Below are 23,259 nucleotides of genomic sequence, written 5' to 3' on the forward strand. Positions count from 1 at the left end.
CATGGCATTTGGAATCATATATGATTGGATTTCAATTCAGCATCATGCAAAAGAATTATCAGGCAATCAGACAAAGAAACCTAATGTTTTTGACTAATTGAGTGGGATAAATTCAGCTACAGTACCGAGGGAGGAAAATTCAGCAAGAGTGGGTAATTAAAGGGTTTGGTAAATTCTTTCGTGGATTTGTATGAGTTTTCAAAATCTAGATGAGCATGTCTTAATTTGTCCTATTAAACCCACTTGTGCGAGGTGATTCCCCCCTCATTTGTCTATGTATGAGCATTCTATAAATAATAATAATAATAATAATAAGATGTAAGCTTTGGATGCCAACTTAGTCAAAATTAGATAACGATTTGATTACTATACTATCTCGAGATAGAAAAAACATGTTTCTCAGTACTCTCTCCATAACTCTTTCTGGAGATGGATGAGGCGCAGGAAAAGTAATAAAACGTGAACCTACCTAATGCCACTTGCGATCAATATATATTGTTTGCATGGAATTAGCCGACACTCCAAACCAAATTTGAGACTTGGTGTTGGAGATTAATAAACTCACCTAATTCAAGGAGATTAATTTGTATAATATCATATCGATCTGGCTTTCTTCTTCAAGGATATTAAAGTACTATTCCAAAACCACCGGCAGTTCATATATATATATATATACACTCGTTTTTTGTTTTCAAAACCAAAAGTACAAGAACCATGTTCTCATTGTGATGAAATTACTATCCTACATCAACTACAAAACATCAACTAGAAAACAAGGATTTTAGTCGTTTATATAGTATGAAAATCTCATCTCTTTCGAAGAGGTGATTTTTCAAGGATAAAATTTAGTCTATAATGGTGTTGCCATCTCTGAGAGACAAGAATTTTAGCTGTTTATACAGTATGAGGGTCTCCTCTCTTTCTAAAAAGCGTATTTTCAAGAACAAAAACTCATGTCAGCTGAGAGACAACCATTCTTGAAAGGTTTATCCGTGTGCGGAGTAGAAATAGACACGCATTGTCTCCATAATTTTTGTTTTGGAAACAATAACCAAATGTTTTTCAAATTTCCTTCCTTAATTCATTCTAAAAGCAAAAAGTTGTATAAAAGGACGTTAAATACCAAACTTTCAAACAAGCACGCTGCCCACAAAGATTCCACATCTTGAATTTTCCCGCAATAATTAGGGCTACCGACATAAAAAAGTGAAAAAAAGGGCCCTGAATGAGTCCCACGGCTGTCAAAACTATGAGTGACTTGATTAAAGATATATATATAAGCATTATTAAAGACATACAATCCTGTTTGAGATTCTTGTCCTGTGATTAATATATATATATGTAATCTTGTTGCTTTATTAGATTGTACGTACTGCATGCCCCATAAATGATGTGAAATTATTAATTATATCTATGTGTGTGTTATATAGCAACAAAAGAAGTGTTTCCATCCAAACTTGTTTTGTAATTAAGGGGTAATCTTGTGTTTTTAATCAAGGTAAAACAGCTTCCTATACGTGGATTACTGCTTCTAGAATATTAGATTAGTGTGTGTTTGTTACTGCAATGTAATTTCGGAGTTTTTTTTAAAAAAATATTAAAATATTTTTTTTAATTTTTTAATTTTAATATAGCACATTAAAATTATTAAAAATCATTAAAATAACATCAAATCAATATATTTTTTAGATAAACATCTTTTTTAAAACTCTAATAAATAAATAGACATGCAACGGAGAGTAGTTTCTAAACCAAAAAAAGCTGTAGTTTGTAAGCAATAATTACCTTAGGTTTGGAAGGACAAGTCTACAATGAATTAGGAGATCTTTTTATAGCTAATTAGAAAATAAATCATGCATTTTACATGCATGCACGGATCAATATCCAAGTCAAAGAACATATATCACTACGTACGTACAAGCAAGCTTAATCCTTTGTTTAAGTAATTAATTAATGGGATCGGAATCTTATTAATTCTTTGAGAATATTAATTAATCATCCATTAGTTTTATTATTTTTAGAATAACAAATTTAATAAAAATAATATAAGAATCAAAAGTATATGAATTTTATTTTTTTTCGATTGTAAAGGAAAAATTGCTCGAACGTACGTAGATACCTTCAAGTAGGAGATGAGTGTCATTAATTTGAGCTTTTGAGAATCATAACACTAAGCACTGGAAACATATATTATTTTATTTTTTTAATATTTTATTTAAAAAGTATCCCATTGACTTTAAGCTTGAAAGCAGATCAATAATTCAGCTCCCAACTCTTGCTAGCTAACTGTTGATGACCCTACAATCAGCCCGAATCTCTCCCGCATTCCCGGTCAAGACATCAAGTTTGCCCATCTTCTGCATGGCAGCTGCAAACTTTCTCTTCCAAAGCATGGAATTTCTTGCATTAATATTCACTTGAGTTGCAGTTGCTGCATTTGTCAAGAGAGTTTGGTCTGATGTGAACAAGCCTCGGTTTGCTAAGATATCGAGATAGTAGCCTGCATCAGTAGTGGCTGGACTACCAGGGTTCATTGGCACCACCAGGCTAGGATCTGTACTGCCTTGCGGACACATCTGCTTCAAACTTGTTGCATACGTAGCATCTAAGGTTGGGTCCTGGCTCGTTGTTCCATTGAAGTTGTATAATCTGTTGCTGAAGGAAGTGCAATGTGATCGACCGATGGTGTGTCCTCCTGGATGTATGTCATCACAGAGTTTATAATTATGATCATTCAGCAGTGTCGAGATTTTGGTAAGAATTAATCTTGTTTTGACAGGATATAGTAAATATAGGTAAAGTACCAGAGAGGGTAACCATTTCTTCTTGTGAGAAACCCTTGTTTGCAAAATTTTGAGTGAGTTGGTCGACATTGAATGTGGGGGGAGGTAAGTTTGTTAAGACCTCTGAAGCTAGTGAAACTGTGCCATCTCTTCTTCCCGCAGGAACATCATAGCCAAAACCTCCCGTCTGCACAAAGAATTAAGGGTTATATATATACATGCATGCTGAAGCATGCGCGTTTAACACTTCATAAACAATTCTTCTTACTATCTCAATGCTGTCTCTTGCTGCAAATGCGAGAATATCAGCACATGAGACAATTCCCTTGCATTCGGTCTCTAGTCTAGCCTTTGCATTGTCAATGACTTCAAAGCCTCGCAGACTAGGGTTGTTGGCAGGAGAGTCTTTTTCTGCTTTGTTTGAGGTAGTGGAGTCAAGGAGCACAGATGCATCACAGCCCTGAATGACCAAAAGGGTAACCAAGTTGGTGTCTAATCAAGCACTGTCATGAATTAGATCTAAAACCCATGCGCTATAGTGACATGAACTTGTTAATTTTTTTCCTTTGAAATACTTCCAAGGTTCCTCTTTTTGCTTCTTTGAAGTAAAGAAGAAGAGATTATGTTTACTTGTTCACATCTCTCTCTCTCTCTCTCTCTCTCTCTCTCTCTCTCTCTCTCTCTCTACACACACACACACACACACATACTTACCCTAACGAAACAATCATGAAAGTGCATTCTAACAAGACCAGCAGCCACTCCTCTATCCTTATTGAAACCATCTCTAACTGCACTTTTGACAATGAACTCAGCCATCTTGCATGAACTTCTATAAAACCCTACTTCAAGCTGAGAATGAACACTTTGAGTACAGAACAGGAAAACAACAACCCAGCAAACTAGACATGGCCGACTTAGCTTCTTGGAACTCATGATGTGATGTTTATATCGCCCTAGCTAGCTCGAACTATATCTATCAATGATCTATGCATAAAACTACGTCTATATATAGTTGAAGAAATTAGGCATCGTAACATTTTATATTGATGCATGACGAATTATTCCATCCAATATAAAATGTCCTATGCAGTTTTCGGTGCCAGATGAGAAGGCACTAGCTAGGCTGAATTTCCTGTTACATGATCAGCAATAGATTATGATACTCTTCCAAAAGTACAAGAAAAGACAAGTGGAGGCAGTTTCATGACATATGGAATCGGATATGATTCCCATTATAATATAATCCACATGCAACAATTGCTCTGTCATTATAATCGTAAAGAAATCAATCTGGTTTGACTTGGGAGCAAGAAGAACGAATTCAGCAAGAGTGGTTAAAGATTGGATAAAATATCATATCATAATCATACAGTACTTAAGATTGTGCATGTGTTAGTAACTTGGAGGAGATAAGAACTTCCTCTATAATCTACTTTATGATTTCTTTGCGTGCAAGAAGGGGCCATGAGTCCTGACCAGTTCTAAATCGGTACAAAAACAATGATATTTGACAGAATTTGGATGCAATTGGCATTCTGTAAACAGTAGTCAAACTCCATGAGCAATCCATAACAGTTTTGATGAAGTTCCAGCGAGACGGACCTGGTAGTGTTCTAAATTTCTGACAAAATCAAACTTGAACAGTTGATTTGGATTTTAGAATAGGAAAAGGAAATTGATGGTAAATTATAGGGGGATCCCCTGAATTAGTCCCTCTGTTGTCTAAGTAATTGAGCGATCCGTTCAAAGGATTTATGAACTCAAGATGAAACTGAATACCCTTCCATCTGCACTCACTACTGGATCAAACGTCATACCACTTACCAGCTGAGATATCTCAGCCTGCAACCAGGCAAAAACTAAACTTAGATGTTCAAGGTAAATTAGAAGATGAAATTGGAAAAAAGCCACACATACATTTACAAAATTCGAAGTCCATAAACTTTTCATACGATCAAAGAGCCATCAAACTCTCATTAAAGCAAAGCCAATGTAAAAATGTCTGGTCACACCATATATATGTTATTGGAAAACAGAGAGGATATTATTTGCAGATGAGGAAACATTGAGCATCCAACTTGTTCATCAATAACCCTGCCCTACAATCTCCTCCTTCAATACATGTTCCCAGTCTGATGAACAGCTATCATACCAACCAGCATGAGGTTGGTCTCCAAACCTATTGGTGAGGCTAGATTGGGTCTTGGCATCATCATTGACAAATAAACGGAATTCTTTCACAGTTGATTTGTCTTCAGCAGAGTCAGCAGGATAATTTCGGATGACAGGTTCCATATTTACATCCAAAATGCTGTCTTTCAATCCACCTTTACCCATTGGAACATCCCTTCTCAGACTGGTGTACCCATTATCAATGCTCTCTGGCTGATACTCTTCCATTTCCAAGGAACTTGAACAGCCATCTCTGTGTTTCAAGATAAGCAATCTGGCCATAATAGCAGCTTCAATATCTTCTGCATGACTTGATGTGCTTGGCAAAGGAGAATCCTGCTTGGTTATATCTGGCTTTGTGCTATCTTTTGCTTCGACAGTCAACTTACCAACATTGCTCAGATTAGAAGAAACCTTGGAACTTGGCAATTTCTCCATGGCTGATATATTCACAGAATTACAGTTGTCAACCCGGCCTTTTAAAGTACGAAATCTGGCCATGACATCATCTGCATGGCTGCTCCTTCCAGCCATGGGGGAATCCTGGATGGTAATATGGGGCTTAGTACTATCTTTTGTGTCATATACCATTTTGTCAACCTTGTTCAGATCAGGAGAAACCTTAGAACTTGACAATTTCTCCATAGCTGAGGTATTCCCAGAACTAGAGTTGTCAACCCGGCATTTTAAGATATGAAATCTAGCTATAACATCATCTGCATGGCTGCTAACATCATCAGCATTACTGCTTGTTCCCGACATGTGAGAATCCTGGATGGATACATTGGGCTTGGTGCTATCTTTCGTGTCACATGCCAATTTGTCAACCAGGTTCAGATCAGGAGAAACCTTGGAACTTGATAATTTCTCCACAGCTGAAGTACTCATAGAATTTGAGTCATCAACCCGGCTTTTTAAGATATGAAATCTGGCCATGACATCACCTGAATGGCTGTTTCTGCTTAAGATAGATGAATCTAGAAAAGAAACATCTTGGACAGGGCTGCCCTTATCATCAGCAGGCAATATGTCAGATGAAACCTTGGGCCTTGAAAGATTCTCCAAGACCATAGATTTTTCTAGCACAACAGGGGCAGCAGAAGAACAATCTAAGTAGAAAACACACAAGATTTTAGTAAGCATGTGTCCTTTTATTGAATAAATTAAAGTGACAATCAGAGATAGGTGATAGGTTTACCGTTTGCTTTTTGTGAGTGGCCTTTTTCCATTTCAATCTTCATTCGATTAAAGCGAGCCATATAATTAACAGAGCACAATGAAGCTTCTGCTTCAAGCCATAGATTCCTATACAGAAGAATTTGTGACTCGGATTCTTCTTCAAACGGAAAATTCTTGGCAAGAACCTTCTTTATAGCCTGCAAATCACGTTTTTGTACCAAAAAGTTTTAGTTTTCTTTTACTCTTTTTCATCCTTCATAGCAAAAATCATTTTAAGATTAGAATTTCTATAAAATAGATGTGACAGCAACAAAAAGAATACCTGTGTCATGTTATCATCTTTGACTGTATCTGCAGCACACCTTGTGGAAGCCCAATTCGACAGTTTCTCCTTTCTCTTATCAGACGCAATTTTATGCTCCTCCTCATCCTCAAAATGCTGAAACTCAAGTTGGCCCTGAAATATAACAATTTCAACATACTCAAGGTCAATTCACATTTACAACCTAAAATTACATTATTCAGTGTAGTGATAAAACATCAAAACATGGACAAGCAAGATTGATGAGGGCATAAGATTATCACATAGATAATGCCTATTGGTTTAGTTTTTTTAAATGGACATCACAGATTCAATACCAGAAGTGAAAGGTGTGGGATTGGACCATCGAATGATCTTGCCACTACGAAAATTAGCTGATATCCATACATCACCCACCAATGAGAGGTCAATGTTTGTGTGTGATGGAAACTGGATTTTAAAGTTTCACCATTGCACCAAGCAGTGCCTTCAATTCATACCTTTTCCGAGCCCATAGCTTCTTCCAGTTCTATAAAAACCTAAGTTGTTGCATGAATTAAACAAAATAATGAAATACCTTGTAAAGATCAGATAACTTTCCATGAAATTGAGAAGTGGCTTGCTGAGGAATCAATGATTCTTGTGTTGAAATCTTCCTTTCCAAATTCTTCGATATACAGATATCAAGATTGTTGATCACATCTTTAAGAACATCAAAGTCTTCATCCTTCAACTCACAAGTGTCATTCGAAGAGTAAAATAGGAGCAATTCTGCAAGGTTGTGCATTGTATCAACAAGTGTCCGTGCATGCATCTTTGACAATGATTCTTCACCCTGTGATTGGGTGTGCTGAGCAGGAGCATGTTCTGATGAAGGTGGTGAACATAAGACCTGTTCTATAGCATGGAATGGCACGTGAGATGAACAATCATCAGGGTCATCATTGATTTTCCTCCTAACATCTGCAACATAAGAATTTTTCTTTGATGGCCATTCACCGTCTTCAAGACTTCGCTGCTCAGTGTGCAGGGAGTTAAAATCAGAAAGGATACTTTCTTTCCTAGTTTCATCATCAATGACATCAGAAATTTGAGCTTCATGACAATAGCTTGGTATCCTTTGGTAGGGTCCATACTTCCCAGCATCATCAATTTCTTCTCTAAATAACACTTTAGCATCTAAAGGCCTCTTAAACAAAGAGACTTGTTGATGTTCCAGACTCTCATGATTGAGGGGCACAGAGATATTACTTTGTTTTTCAGGGCAGGCTTTTACAGCATCATTAGTAGCGGAAGGGAAGATTTGAGGGCCCTGAGGACTCAAGCCATTGCAAGCTTCTACCTTTTTTGGAATCAGTGGGTCCACAACCTCAGAAATTTCAAATGCAGATAGATGAGAAACTGGAGCACCTTTCCAGCATGGTGAGTCCACAGCAGGGTTGTAATGATCTAAACTTTCAGAAGTATTCTCTACAGAACCAATGGCTTCATGACCATCCACAGCCAAATTGAAGAAATCTAGATTTCTACGAAGAACTTTATTGTCCATTTTTGCTTTGAAAAGTTGATCGAAGAAATCCACAGAAATATTTTTGTTGCTTGGCAACTCATTGTTTTTAGAGGAAATTTCTGCCAAGTAATCATCATTTTGTTTCAGATGAAAATTAATTTGGCTAGAATCATAGAAAACTTTTCCTTCAGAGCTAATAAATGGATTAGGCTCTTGCACAGAAGAGGAATTATTGCCCTTCTCATCACCATCGCAACCAGTGTTCATATTTTTAAATGAATATTTATCTTGCCCTGGGGATCTAACAACAACCGCAGGTGAAGGCTTCGTCACTGGCATACTATCATTTGGACTAGCATCACGCTTCCTTGAGGATTTTCCATATGAAATGACATCTGGCATTTGATTAATCGGAGAATTGACTACATTTGAGGATGGTACCTGAGGATAAGCTTGTGGTGCTACTGAAGGAAACACCAAAGGTGATGGTGTTGAATAACCCGCAGGCATGAACTTGGGTTTTTCACCAAGGAAAGCTTTATAATCCAGCTGTCCTGTGCTTGCAGACTCAGTGTGCGTTTGCCTACCAACCACGTTGATTCCAAGGGAAGTTTCTTCACATTTGCTGATATCCTTGAATGCAGAAAACCCTGCAAGTAGAAGCAATTAAGGAAATGCTAGATAACTGGTAACTATCCTAGCTAAAAATGCTTATCTTACCATTTGTTTTCTGCTGGGTGCATACTTCAAAAACTGAACTTGTTGTGCAATTAGAGCCAAAATCATTCGATTAAGATATAATTACTCATAATTAAGGATGGCTCTGGTAGATGGTAAAGAAGAATCTCCTTAAAGACTTCCAATGACATAAGGGCAAAAAGTAACCCCAAGTATACAGATTATGGCTGAGTAAAAGGAATATATTCCAAACCTTATATCTGATATATTAAAAATTATGACAGTGTTATCTACATCCCTCGGTATCAAAAGGACTCTTCAATAAGGAATGGATAAGTTACAAAGAGGCTTATATGTAGACGCCTACCACTTGCCCAGCAGAGCAAGAGTGCCTTTAGAAAACAGTTTAGAAGAATAGATACAAAGAAGAGAGATGTGAATAAAATTACTCCGCAGTGAAAAAGAAAACATGACAAAATGCATCTCACTAATGAGTACGAATTTGAGAGAAAATCACATTTTCGTATTATGTTCATCTTTCTTATACTTTCTCAATGGGCATGGAAACAATAACCAAATGGCATGAAACAGAACAATTACAGCTTAATATAGAGCGTATGCTGTGCTAGACTATGGATAAAGACTTCAGAATAGCACTCATTCTAATGTGGAGATGCAACTACAGGAAAATAAATATCCAAGGTATATGGTATGACAAATAATAAGCACAGTAATTTATAAAGATGACAAAATCAATAATGAGTATGAATAGACAAGAACAAAATGCAAGGTACAAAGTAATTTTTTGAATTCTCAATAATAACAGTAATAATAAGACAAGGATACCTTGATTAATAAAATTCTCCTTCGCAGAAAAACCTCCATCAAGTTGCATTTTTTTGCTCTGATGCCAATCAGTAACTCCCTCCCACAAGCCACTCCACTGTGCAGGATGCTCTAAAACTACCAAGCTTTGACTATAATCATCACGAGAGGATCCATTAGATGTTCCAACATGAGAGGTAGACAATAATTCATAACCAGATTGGTTGGGGATCTTCAAGGAACCATCACTAGCAATTGCAGGTGAAACATACGATGACGGATAATATGGTTCAGCTTCAACAATGCTAGGATTACCTTGAACATACAAAACAGCATCAGTGGAAGCCGAAACAAGAGGGTGGCTCATAGATGGCATCTGGGAAGTAGGCGAGGAGTATCCAAATGCAGGTGGGGAAGGCACGGAATCAAATTCCAGGTTTGGAATGGGAAAGAGATCAGGTCTTGAATTGGGAATGTGAGAGTTGGAGGTAACCCAATTGTGTAAGGAGGGATTCAAGCTAACAGGATAAGTGGGTTCAGTTAAATCCAAAAGGGATTTTGCTGCAGGCCTGTCAACAGTGAAAGGTGGGGCTGAAGCTGATAAATTTGAAGAGGAAGATGATGATCCACCTCCATTATTATAACCATAAGAAACCCCATAATTCATCATCTCATTAAGCCTATATCTTTATGTTGTGTTAACAAACAACTGCATAAAATGATCAAAACCCACAAAAATCCATGTCAAATTAAGAATCTTTAAAGTGATAATCAGGACTAACAATCAAAAGAAATAACCATAATGATTAAGAACAAGAATCATGCAAAAAACAATCAATATACAACACAAATGATGAAGATCAATGAATAGGAAAGTCAAAAGGAAAAAAAAAGAGTTGTTACCGGAGACGAAGACTGGTGCCAGAGAGCCGGGGAAAGAGATATGGCAGTGCTCTGTCTGCGAGTCTTCAAGTTGAAGGTTGTCAAGGCAACAAGTGTTATTTTACTGGTGCTTTGTATTGGATTTGACAAAATAGGCAGCAGTCCGCAAACTATGATTAGTATATGATGTCAGTACCTAAAGTATTGATTCTTGCAATCTTACCTAACAAACAATCAAGTCCCCACTGGAAAAATTGTATGAAATAATGTGATTTTGAGTGTTATCTGATTTTCATAATTGAATATCTAATCTTGAATTTTATTTAAATAGGCTTTCAACATTGAAATGTTTCCTCTAAAACCTAATTGAAAATCAAAAAATAATAATCAATATGTATATATATTATTTGTCTTAGGTTTTAATCAATTAAATAAAATTGGGGTGTAATTCTCCTTTTCTAGCTCTTGTCCTACTTAACACAATTGTTTGGTGTGCTAAAAAGAGGAAGCAACTAAAAGGTATTGTATACATTTGCTTAATTTTAATCTAAAGTTATTATTTATTCGGTTGTATTTGTTTAATATCCCGGCATATTTAAACATTTTTAATTATAAGAATATAGATAGAGATATAAAAATAAATTTATTTTTAAAACAATTTTAAATTAAATTTTATTCCTTTAAAATAAAGAAAAACACATTTCTATTTCAATTATCTTCGTCTTTTCTGTTTTGAGACATTAACCAAAAATTATATAAAAATTTTCTTATATCAAAACCAAATTCTTTTTTCTAATTCAGTGAAAACCAACTATTTATTTATATCTAATTCAGTGAAAACCAACTATTTATTTATAGAAAGACTAGATGATAGTTTTTTTAATATGTTTCGATAGTTAGAAATTTGACCAAGTTGGATAAAAAATTTACTTTTTGAAGTTGTTCATAAATGGAACCACACTTGGCTCTTTAATTTGTTGATGGATTGCATCTATCATTTGCAGCGAGTCATTGTGAAAAGCTTGAATCTTGCAATAGGAGGAGCCCCACAAGGACAACAACAGCACTCGCATAAATGTGCTGAGTATTGTCCATACTCTAGTGCGGGGACGCATCAGTGTTTTCAAAAGAGTTCATAACAAAATTTTCTGGGCCACAAATTAATTAATGCATAAACTACTGGAGCCTCTTAATTAAGTAAAGAAAACTACAAGAAAGATGGTGGGGGGGGGGGGGGATTGAATCTCATACATCAATGAATTAAACTCAGAACATGAACAAATGACGAAGAACAGGAGAGATAGGTAGGCATGAATCAGAAATAAACAATGAAAGAACAGGGGTCTTGATCATGAGTGGCAGCTGAAGAAGAAGAAGGCAAACGGGAATTCCTGAGACCTCGAAAACCATTAATGCTGCGTCTTGGTGGCATCAATCTCTCTGTAATTCTTGCCAGAGCCACCGCATATCCTTCCAGTAGCTCCGCCATGATTGCCACCGTTATCATCTTCAATTCCTGTCTGTCTGTCTGTCTGTCTCTCCTGAATCTGCGACCAGTACTGCATATACGTGCTAATCAATTCTTGCCAGAGTAGGTAGCTATAGGTTTTGTTGTTGTGAAATGTTGGTGTTCTTGTAAGTGAATATGTAGAAATATAAGTTGTTGAAGACTTGAAGAAAGTAGGCAACATGAAGCCAAATTTATAAACCAAAAGGCAGTGAGTGGGATATCTTTAAAAGAAGTCATATTCGACTCGAGTAGATTGCATTAACAATAAGTAAGTTATCACTTATTCATCAAGTTAAGAATCCGAATCTTGCTAATTAATATCAACTCGTAATTATTAACATATTTATATTTTTATATATTATAGTAGCTATTCTATATATATATATATATATATATATATATATTAACCCTAGTATAGTATAAATATATTGTTTGTGTTTGGTATTGTGGTGTTTTATAAATATTTTTTACTTTAAAATATATAAAAATATTAAATCAATCATTTTAAAATTTTATAAGGTAATCGTACCATTTAAAATGAAAGAAAAAGAAATAATTATTAAAGTTCCATCGTTATTCAGAGAATTAAACGCTAGACCATTTCTAACATTAATTTAATATTTTTTTGAAGTGAAATATATTTTTTAAATTCATTAAAAAAACAAAAGCTATTGTACTCTATTAGAAAAATAATATGATGTGATCATAACGCTAATATCTATTAATTGTTTCAATTAATCAAGTGGTATTTCGGAATTAATTTTCATGTGTTGAAACTAACCTTAGCTTAATTCCTTAAGATTTCCATGCGTGAGCTTGGTTGATTCTCTCTACCTTATGATTCATAATTCAAACCGCAGGGAAGGTAAAGAAATAAAAAAAAAATCGTCTTTGATGCAAATAAATAATAATTTGTTTGAAACTCGAACTATGGAAAAGGGTTTGATTTTAACCCCTCTTGTACCCGTTACTTACCCTAAAGGCCACCGGAGTAGAATCAGGATAAGACGGCGATGACTACAATGGGGAATATGACGTTTTCGAGTACCCTTTTTCAGATGACATGACTGAAAACAATGGAGCAACGTGGGGGGACCTGCAATGGCTTCCAAGACTGAATTTTGAGTGGCTGCTTTGGCACCTCTCACAGGACCCAGTTTGGTAACAACTCTCTAACTCTTTCGAGTCACACCAGGATAACAAAGGCGACGTACGTAATCTAAATATCAATATAAAAATAATTTTCAAACTTTATATTAAAAGCAGTACGTCCTATATATGATTACCAACCAACTATTTATATATGTGGTCAAAAAAAGATTATTTTATGTGCATTATAAAGGAGCTTTTGGTTTTAGTTACTCTCTTTTTTATGCGGCAAAGAGGCCTTAAATTTACTCCTTCATCTCCCCACGAAAATCTCTCTTTTACGGTAGTTTTTTAATCCTTAAATTAAATGTATGGAATTATTATTTTTTCATTTTTTTATGATCCAGCTAGATACATCAATTTGTTATATATATATATATATATATATATATATATATATATATTCTTTTTCTTGAAAAAATTAAATTAAAGGGCCAAGCAGTCCTACGAAGTTATGGCGCATGCAGCAACACGCCACGACTCGAATCACCTAAGATGGGCGCGTGACCTAACATGTAGAAATTTGTTTCCCTCAAAATGGTCAATGAATTATTTATTACAACTCTAAATTCAAAGAACACGTGGACAGCCATGAAAACTTGCAAGTTTCCACCAAACAAAGAGATGGAGAAAAGCAAGACACCACCGTCAATTTCTTGCAAGAATTACAAAGCCTGAAGGGCCGGGATGCTTGAACATGGTGGCTAGCAAATTTATTTACAAAAGATGAGAAGCTAGCTAGCTGGGTTGTCAAATATATTTTACACTCGTTATGAGTTCTTAATTTTAGCTGCAAACAAAATGCATGTTTAATTTCTTTAGAAGGAATAGGTTCTTGTGAAGACCTTTTTCCATACTTTCCGACTTAAGGAACGAGTTAGGGAACGAGCCTTCATTAGAGTCAAAGAAGGAATAGTACTGGAGTCTTTTGGTGGTGGTGGCGGCGGCGGAGACGGTGGTTGTGATTCTTCTTCTTCCATTTGAGTGCTGTCTTGGGGATTCCAAAAGCGAGCTTCCTTTCTTTTGCTCTTTATGGTTGCCAATACATCATGTTTGTTGCATATTCCCCATACCGTCACCTTTTGCTGATAATAATCTACATTTACGGAGTAAATTCCTGCCATTTCCATAGAAAATAATTAGCACAAAGTTACCGAAGTTTTCTCATAATCATCTTGAAATCGAAAGTGGGTCTAATTCAACTAACCCTTTATCATAAATTACTGTTTCGAGATATAAAAGATTAAAACGGTGGAAACATGAGAAGGGCACTCTTATTCCACTACGATGAATCTAACACTCAATTGTGGTTTTTGAATTTACATATGAACTTATGTTTAAGAATTTATTGCAAATACAATCATTATATTTCAATCAAAGCAAAAAAGAGAGAGGAAGTGGACGCCCACAAGCAATAATGAGGTTAATTAATACTCTTGTGACCAAGCTAGTTTCTCGATTGAGTGCATATTGGACCAGCTTGAGCACATAATTGGATGCAAATTCCATCAGCCCATAGATAATTAGTGGGTCCATAATCCAGTTCCTTCTCAATGTCTCCAAATCAAGCCTACAGCCAAAGCCGATCCCATACATCATTTTTGCTCTTGTTTCTTTCGGTGAATTATCGTTCATCAATTATGGTGAAATCATTGTGTTATCTTCGCTAATTAATCAATTAAAATGTAAGTTATAATTAAGGACTGAACATCATTCTCGAAAAAAAATAAAATTATGTCATCTTAATTTGCTATAATTAATAAGTCTTGATCAGTTACCTTTGAGATGGGATAAGGTCTTCTTCACCTTCTTCTCGCATCCATGGGAGTAAAGAGGGACCATCAACTCCACGTGCTGTGCCTCAACATTCTTGCAGCTGGAAGCTAGAACAATTTGCATGCTTGCCATTTGGAGAACAACCTTATGTACAATTTAATTAACATCCAAGAACTAAATCGAGCACTCTACTTATTACTTCTGATGAGCTAGCTAGATATGGAAGATGGTTTCATGCTTTGTATATATAGGATTTTGGGTAAAGCTCTAATTGGCTTACATTCATGGATTCCCTTGGAGGAGAAAAAAAAAGGAGCAATTAAAGTGGCCTCTAATCTTTTTTTACTCTTTCCATTCCTCTTTCTCTCGACATTTTCTTGAACTCAGTTGTTTATTGTTTTGGCAGTACTGTTCATGGCGGCTTGATCAGTTTAGTTAGATTAGAAGGCTTATTATTAATAAGTTAAAGAGATGCATGGTAGGACAACAGAGGGGGAAATTCTTGACCTGTGTGACATGGATAAGGGAAAGGATGTGTCAGCAATTATGTTTGTTAAATCAAAAGGTGCACTATTGCATTTCTTTTTCCATGGAAGATGATGCATACATGCATGGAAGTTGAAACTGTCCCCAAGTTTTGGCTCCCATGTGAGCTGTTTTCCTTGCCAAAGAAGCAAATATTAATTGCCTTTGAGAACAACAAGATCTTGATTGAGATCACCAATATGTTTTTTGTTTCTTAATTTGATCATGCAGTTTGTAATTATGCTTAAAGGAAAAGGCAAGTGCGCAAAGCATCATCAGTTTATACATGTTGTTTTCGGCGACACCACCATGCACATGCATGCATTCTTTGCTTCTGCTAACTTTAACTCAGTGTCTTCTTCCTGTTGAATCTCTATCGGCATTATCAGAACATGGATTGCCTTCCTCTCTAGAACAAATGCCATCAGCAAAGTAACATGCAGAGTCCAGATTTTGTTTTGGCTAACATATACAATGTTCTTCCTTTATGTCCTTACAATTGAAAGCTTTGAATTCGACGACGGGATCTTTTTGCTGTAAACACTACATGCTGTCTTCAAAATTCATGGTAGTAAGATTTATTTATTAATGTAGACTAGTGGATATATTTGTCTGTGGAAAATCAATGGCTAAAGTGTACATATATACCCTATTGGGGATTTATTAAGCCTATATATTAATTACACTGGATATATATCTTGTATATAACGTTATATATGGATATCATAGATCGATCGAGTGGATATTAACAGAAGAATTACTAGGGTTTCTGTATAATAAATGGGATACAAATCCACTCTCCTCTTGAATTGTTACTGCTTACCGGCTCACTGAGAGTACTGTAAAACCTAAAAGATCTAGAAATGGGGAGGAGGAAGCTAGATGAGGCTGTAATTTCCAATTTTATCAAGAACAACATAGAATTTACAACATCATATATATATTTCATTTGTGTTTTAAATCATATATAGATACTAGGTTTAATATTCTTAACAAGTGAAGCTTATATTTGGATTTATTGGATAATTAAGCTCAACCCTCGCAATGATTAAGAGGGGTGTTGAGAATACGGTAATATTTGTTTTTTAAAGTGTTTTTTTATTTATAAATACATTTAAAATATATATTTTTATTGTTTAAAAATTATTTTAAACTTTAGCATATTAAAACAATACGAAAATATAAAAAAAATTAATTTTTTTTAAAAATACTTTTAAATCATAATAACACTCCAATGTAAGTTTGGTATTATGATTCAAACAAATGCATTACTAATCATGACACATGAGATGCTTTTCCTTGACGTGAAGTCTGCCACAACATATGCTGATAGTCAAAAACAAAAACAAAAAAGTTGTGGGAAGAGATTTCATGCAAGCTATTTTCTTATCCACAGCCGGCCTTTATATCTTTCTCTATGACCGACAACAGTACATGCAGCATGCAAGCAGTTTCAACCTCTCATGGTGACCCAGCTAGCTAGGCTTCGGTTTGTTTATATGGTTAAGATCGATTGGGTTTTGCTTCAAATATCATATATTCAATTTTGTGGTTTTAAATTCCACTAGAACTTAAATCTAAATTACAGCTTTTCTTACACCTTTTTTTTTTTTTCAAACTGTAATCGCATGCATTACCAAGCACACTGTAACAAGTTTGTGATCATAAATCAAACAAGCTTTAACCAGCAATGTTTTGCTGTCTCTGAACTGATCATCAGCGCGCAGCTAGCAACTTCCAATGTTAAGTGGATGCTTAACTCTAATTTATATCAAATCATCATGTGACATCGGCAAGCATCTAGCTACTTTTCAAAAAGAAACTGAGGATTTGGGCATGGCCATGAGCTAGGGGCATGCTCTGACGACTTTTGTGTATAGAAACAAAAAGACATGTTATCACCACCGCCATTCTACGCCACGTTAGTTTGTATCCCATTGGTGTTTATTATGATCCTATCTTATACAAGATGAGTCAGATCTCATATACAGTGCCTGCCTGATCATGAGGTCGACCCACCGAGCATGTGAAAACCCTAGCTAGCCCCACCTCTGGATTTGAAAACCCTAGCTAGCCCCACCTGATCTGGATTTTCAGTACTAAGGAATCTCAAACTTCAAATATTTTTATTATGATGATCTTCTAACATGTGGCATCCACAAACATAATTTGTTAGTCTACTGCCAACTTTTAATATTTCTTTAGGTTAAAAAAGGGAACTTTTACTGTGACTTTTCTTTTTGTGAATAAGAAGTTGATACATAGATTTCTTGACGAAGAAGAACATCAAAACCTTATTAAGATGGCTGCTCATGCTGTTTTGGATAAGCTTGCAGATAGGATATGTTGTATATATAAGAGTTCCTTTTCTTTTAGCTTTAAAACCCACCCTCGTCCTCTCTCTTAATTACCTAGAAGAAGATGGAAGGGTAATATTGATCTAGCTGACTAAGTCATGAGTTTTGATTTTTTTTATATATATATAGGAAAAATAGCAATCTTCGTCAAGTAAAAAAACAAAAAACTGGCAAAAAATATATTTTGAAAATGTTTTTACGAAATAACACAATTTGATAATTAATGCTATAATTGCTGCTACTCGTATTAATTATTTAAATAAATGATGAGTTAAAAACATGACATTTAAAGATATTAAAGTTAGGGTTAGAGTATTATTTAGGGTTAGTTTTGAGGGTTAGTTTGAGACTTAATGTAAATATTACAGTTCATAAACATAACACTTTAAATATAGTGTTTTTCAATTGCAATCTTTTTAAATGTTGTGTTTAAAAACTACGGTATATACCAAACTATATTATTTCATAAAAAAAAATTATTATTTATTTAATATGTTTTTAAAAAGTGCTAATAAACAAAAATACCTATAAACTAGCTATATAGTTACAATTTAGTTAACACTTCCAAATTAACTAATATTTGAATGATCCATCAAGCACCTTTTTTTTGTTTAATTTTGTGAACTCATGATGATCCGCCGGCAATTAAGTCTAAAACGTTCTATTGTTAGGTGAAAATTAAGACTTTTTAGCTAGTTACAATAGATAATTATTCTTTAAATTATAAAATTAATTAAAAAGCATTACATGTAGAATATTGTATTGTGCTGCCAACTGAGTTCTGAAAAGAATATTCTAATGTTGGTTTGAATTTTAATTAACTTCCAAAACAGAAGGTTATATCCACCTTAAATTTAGCTACTTTATATCTTGAATTAAGAGATCATTATGTAGTTCTAAGGTTGTCCAGTTCAAAAGATTATATCATCCTTCAAGCATGACACAGAAGTTCATAATTAATTAGCAGAAGCATAATTTTTGTCATGGAGATGGAATGACCATGCGTTGCATACTTCAATTAATATGGTACACAAAATACAGCAGGAGATCCCATGTTTATCTTCCCCACAGCGGACTTATATCAACACCATCTCATCAGCTCCTCTCTAAATTCTATCTCACCATGAGCAATGGTGGTGTAAATGTGCTGCTTGCTATAAACAATTTATATGGAATTACTGATTAATATATATGATTACAAGATCATGAAATGCAACATGCATTGGGATTCTCATCACTGAAGAGCTGAGGAGGTGGGATTCTCTCAATCACGTAAAGTGGCTGATCATAATAATGCATCATCCTCTTCATGTTTTCCTCATCAATGTTGTTGATGATGTCAATATTCTCTACTACTTCTTTGTGCCCTTCATCTTCTTTCTTCTCATTTTTATCAGCGTTGTCACCACCTCCTTCCTTTTTATCTTCTTCTGCTGGTTTTTCCTCTTCTTTCTTTTCTTCGTTCTGCTCTTCCTTTTTCTCTTCTGCTGGTTTTGCTTCTTCTGCTGGTTTCTCTTCTACCTTTGCTGGTTCTGGCTCTGGCTCTGGCTCAGGTTGTGGGACTATCTTGGCTTGCTTTTTGGTGCGTCTGTAAACATAATCCACTAGTTTGTTTGCTTCCATTGTCCCGGTCACTGTGACTTTGCTTGTGCTCAAGTCTGTCACTGCTGTTTGCACTCCTGTAATCAATCAAAACACTTCTAATTAAGGAAAAATCACATTTTTTTATATCAAACATGAACAGATTAATCCTCAATTCGATCCTGAGTGGACCTTACTCTGTTCATGCCAAAATCTATCCTATTCAAAATAAAAGGAGAAAAAATTAGCATGGGAACCATGTTCAGTGTCGACTTCTAATAAGTCAAATTCGGTGCAGTTTTTCTCTTTTTTATTTGTTTGTTTTCTCGTTTTTCAAAGGTGAAAACAGTGCGTTGGACTCCACTAGGAAACATCTTTAGACAATCAGCTTCTCTTAGCACGCAGTTACAGCAGGGCATGGGTTTGGGGGTAGGCGAGGTCCCCAAGATTCTCCATCTAAACAACCGCAGTCCTACGCCAGAAAGACCCCACCTTTAGCAGATGTGGAAACATCTGGGGTGGGCACCCAGTAGCCCAAATGTATGGGATCCCCTTGTCATCTTCTCTGATGCGGTTGGTCAGTGACACTCAAGTTAATTCCTTAATTACCTCTCATTTTGAGAATCATTTTCTTAAGTTGCTCAGCACAGGCATCACAGTGCATGTTTATATCAAGCTCCACAGTTGTTAATCCGCTAACCTGGAATTATCAACAAAAATAACATAGTTTTAACTTTCCATAATCAACGACAATGTCTAACAAATTAATTAATTAATTACATGCATTGATTATTATTTAGTAGATGCTGCCAAATATTAATTATTAGACCTGTGAAGCAACAACTTGGGGCATTGGGTCACCCTCATTTTCAGGCAACGGGGACAAAATTTTAGCTCTTCTTCTGGTTTTCTTCATGATTTTATTACACACAGCTTGAGGTTCCATTATCCCCTTTATAGTCACTTGGTTTTGTGCCATGTCCATCACAACCCCTTCCACACCTGCAGTTAATGAAAAATTGTTAGAATTCATTAGTTTCGAGCTTTATTTAATTAGTTTTCTTCTCTTGTTTTTTTTGCTCCTTTACTGATTAAATTGAGAGACATAGAGACCTCTAATCTTCATGATGGACCTCTCAATCTTCTTGGCACACCCCACACAATGCAAGTCCACAAACAAGACAAATGGAGATGGTGGCTTTGGTTCTTCCTTCTTTGCATCCTCTGCTGGTTTCTCCTCCTTCTTCTCCTCTACATTTTCTTCCTTCTTCTCTTCTGGCTTAGCCTCTGCCTTGGCTTGTTCCTATCAATTCATAACCAGGCACGATCACATTAATGAACAAGACTCAAGCCCCCAAAACTTTTCAAAAACCAAAAATAACACAAAAAACCATGCATGGATCGAATATATATATATCTGATGATTAGTTACCTGCTTAGCTTCTTCCCCCATTTGCAGAAACAACTAAAGCAAACTTCTTCCTGAGAATGAGGCGATGAACCAATTAATATAAGAACTAAACAACAAGATGGGAGAGAGAGGCCTGGATAATCAAGACCAGCAAGGGATCACAGTTTATATACGTATAGGAGAGTGTGAGAGACAGTGAGCAATGTATTAATGGACAGTGGGGTTTAATTAATAACACAAAGTATAGCAATGTGATTCCAAGGCACATGGAATGCCACTAAATGGACAAAGAGACTAAAGCGTCACTACAATATTATTTCGTTTAGAATTCTTTTGAACCTGCAAGGCTAATAATCAAGAGGTAGAAGAAGGGCGGGGAGGAAAGCAGTGAAGTAGGGTTGGCAAATTTATAGAGAAAGTAAGGGGAGATGATCAATTGGTGAGGCCAAGGGAGAGATGGGAAAAGAGAAGTAATTAAGCTAGCTAGCTAGACATTGAAAAGGATGGTACATAATTAATCCAACACCACCGACCGCTGTGATGAGTCAGCTGGGTGACTTTCACAACCTGGATGGATTCCTAGTTAGTTTCTTGTGTGTTCCATTTTGGATCTCATGTAAGAAACTCACATCACTTTAATTTCTAGTTATAATTAATATCGATATAATTTATTAATAAAGTATTGTCCCTATATTTAATAAGGATATGAACTTAATTTCTAAACACATTAGGGTTTAAGCAAAATAAATCTTTAAAATGTGATCAGTTTTGCGTGTAAAGATGTTTACACACTTAAATTGCTGTATATGGCAATGGTTTATAAACATGAACATTAAACTCCTTATCTACTGGGATTGATTTGTTAGTTTTGTTATAAAATAATATAAATAATATCTTGGGATATCATTTAACAGTTTAAACTTTTGAGTTTAATTAATTATTTGATATGATATCAGAATCTTGATGACTTAGCGGTCACGAGTTTAAATTTTATTATCTCTATTTATTTAATAAAAAAATAAATATAAAATAGTATGGATGTATGGAAGTTTCAAACTTAAAAAACTTTTATTTAAAAAAATATATTAAAAAATAATATAAATTATATTTTAAAATCTAATGTAAAATATTAAATTTTTAAATTAAATAATTTCTTTGACATCTTTAACCATTCCAAGAATGGATGCATGAACCTACTTCGTCGAATATGTGTAAAAATGGATTTGGGTTGTTTGACTTGGCAAGGGGACGCCGCAGTCGAGCCCCCACCTGGTACTTAATGTCTAAGGATTTGGTCTCTCTCTCCCGACCACTAGAATTTCCACACACACACAAACAAACAGCTAATAATATCAGTCTGCCAAAAAGAGCCATCCACAGGAGAATGAATTTAGTTTGGCCATATTTCATTATTCGAATGCTTTTTGATCAACAAAGGCAGAGATTATGTGGCAGACAATTGTTTTTTTGCTTAAGTGGATGGTAGGCTGCTTGCTTATGAGGCTATGATTTGATTGACTGACACCACTTTTCCAGAATAAAGAAAGAGATTAAATATGTATGATCATTAATTAGAACTTTATATTAACATAATTATGGGATGGATGATTAATTATAAGATTCTAATTATGGTGTTCTATATATATATATATATATATATATATATATATATATATATATTGCTAGCTAGATTATTGCTTGGCTTAAGGAATCATAAACTCAACCACTCTTTATTTTTGCTGCAAGTACCTGATTTCACATGATTTTGCTTTCATAATTGCATTAACCTTATTTAAAAAAAAATTAAAATTAATTATATTTTGTTAATATTCTAGAACAGAAAATAGACATAGAAGAAACAGAAATGTGTTTGAAATAATAGAGATAAAAATATAAAATAAATTTATTTTTAAAATAATTTTGGAATATTTTTTTGTACTTTTAAAATATAAAATATTGTCTTTGTTTTTTTTTTTGAGAGTTCAAAAATATCTAACTTAAAATAGAATAAATAAATAAATAAGAGCATTACTATATATGAATAAATAAATAAAAACACTTGGTCCGATAGCATTATTAGTCAGTGATTATTAAAGTAGGTGACTAGGAAAGATTTTGGATTCGATTCCTTCGATTATTATTCAAAGTAATACAAAAAAATCTAAGAGTCATATATATTATTGAATAATTATTCTTTTGCTTTGTCTAAATTTATTTATACTTCAAACAGCTATTCTCATTCTATGATCAGATTCTTTCCTCGCTATCACGAGTGTGCAAGAAAGAGTGAAGTTTGGCAAGAAAAACCCCGCCTTTAACAGAAGAAGTTACTAGAAGATACATGGTTGGGGACTCTCTCTCTCTATATATACTTAGAGACACAATGCGCGCGCAGATTGTCTGTCTATAATAACTTAATTCTGTTGTGTAAATTTTAATGAGATGAAGATCTTCGAAATCGGTATATTGCTGTTAGAATCTTTCAAAGCCAAGGCAACAGGAATTGTGTCATTAGCGTTCTGTATGTTCATGGATTTGTAGAGAACATGAAGGCTGCTTTACAAACTTGTTTTATCATATACTTCTCTTTTAATACGGGCACCAAGTCGTCCTTTGA

The 23,259-nt window shown here is 34.9% G+C and overlaps 4 protein-coding genes across 4 annotated transcripts; all 4 read right to left on the minus strand.

Moving 5' to 3' along the window:
• Window positions 1-2,162: 2,162 nt before the first annotated feature.
• On the minus strand, window positions 2,163-3,786 carry LOC133676329 (peroxidase 5-like). The gene is made up of 4 exons (XM_062097993.1): window positions 3,498-3,786; window positions 3,052-3,243; window positions 2,805-2,970; window positions 2,163-2,695 (listed from the first exon to the last, which is right to left on the minus strand). Exons 1-4 carry the CDS (start codon window positions 3,717-3,719, stop codon window positions 2,283-2,285), a joined length of 993 nt encoding a protein of 330 aa, XP_061953977.1. The 5' UTR covers window positions 3,720-3,786; the 3' UTR covers window positions 2,163-2,282.
• Window positions 3,787-4,682: 896 nt separating this feature from the next.
• Window positions 4,683-10,511, minus strand: LOC133675301 (uncharacterized). Its single transcript, XM_062096641.1, has 6 exons — window positions 10,355-10,511; window positions 9,473-10,160; window positions 7,016-8,598; window positions 6,460-6,594; window positions 6,157-6,334; window positions 4,683-6,067 (listed from the first exon to the last, which is right to left on the minus strand). The coding sequence occupies exons 2-6, from the start codon at window positions 10,119-10,121 to the stop codon at window positions 4,872-4,874; spliced, it is 3,741 nt and encodes a 1,246-aa protein (XP_061952625.1). The 5' UTR covers window positions 10,122-10,160; window positions 10,355-10,511; the 3' UTR covers window positions 4,683-4,871.
• Window positions 10,512-13,514: 3,003 nt separating this feature from the next.
• LOC133676305 (protein SODIUM POTASSIUM ROOT DEFECTIVE 2-like) lies at window positions 13,515-15,179 on the minus strand. The gene is made up of 2 exons (XM_062097963.1): window positions 14,771-15,179; window positions 13,515-14,109 (listed from the first exon to the last, which is right to left on the minus strand). Exons 1-2 carry the CDS (start codon window positions 14,898-14,900, stop codon window positions 13,811-13,813), a joined length of 429 nt encoding a protein of 142 aa, XP_061953947.1. The 5' UTR covers window positions 14,901-15,179; the 3' UTR covers window positions 13,515-13,810.
• Window positions 15,180-18,599: 3,420 nt separating this feature from the next.
• Window positions 18,600-21,131, minus strand: LOC133675624 (heavy metal-associated isoprenylated plant protein 9-like). The gene is made up of 5 exons (XM_062097054.1): window positions 20,664-21,131; window positions 20,345-20,534; window positions 20,061-20,233; window positions 19,841-19,931; window positions 18,600-19,329 (listed from the first exon to the last, which is right to left on the minus strand). The coding sequence occupies exons 1-5, from the start codon at window positions 20,682-20,684 to the stop codon at window positions 18,854-18,856; spliced, it is 951 nt and encodes a 316-aa protein (XP_061953038.1). The 5' UTR covers window positions 20,685-21,131; the 3' UTR covers window positions 18,600-18,853.
• Window positions 21,132-23,259: the final 2,128 nt, after the last annotated feature.

Source organism: Populus nigra, chromosome 16, assembly GCF_951802175.1.
Source record: "Populus nigra chromosome 16, ddPopNigr1.1, whole genome shotgun sequence".
Classification (NCBI taxonomy): Eukaryota; Viridiplantae; Streptophyta; class Magnoliopsida; order Malpighiales; family Salicaceae; genus Populus; species Populus nigra.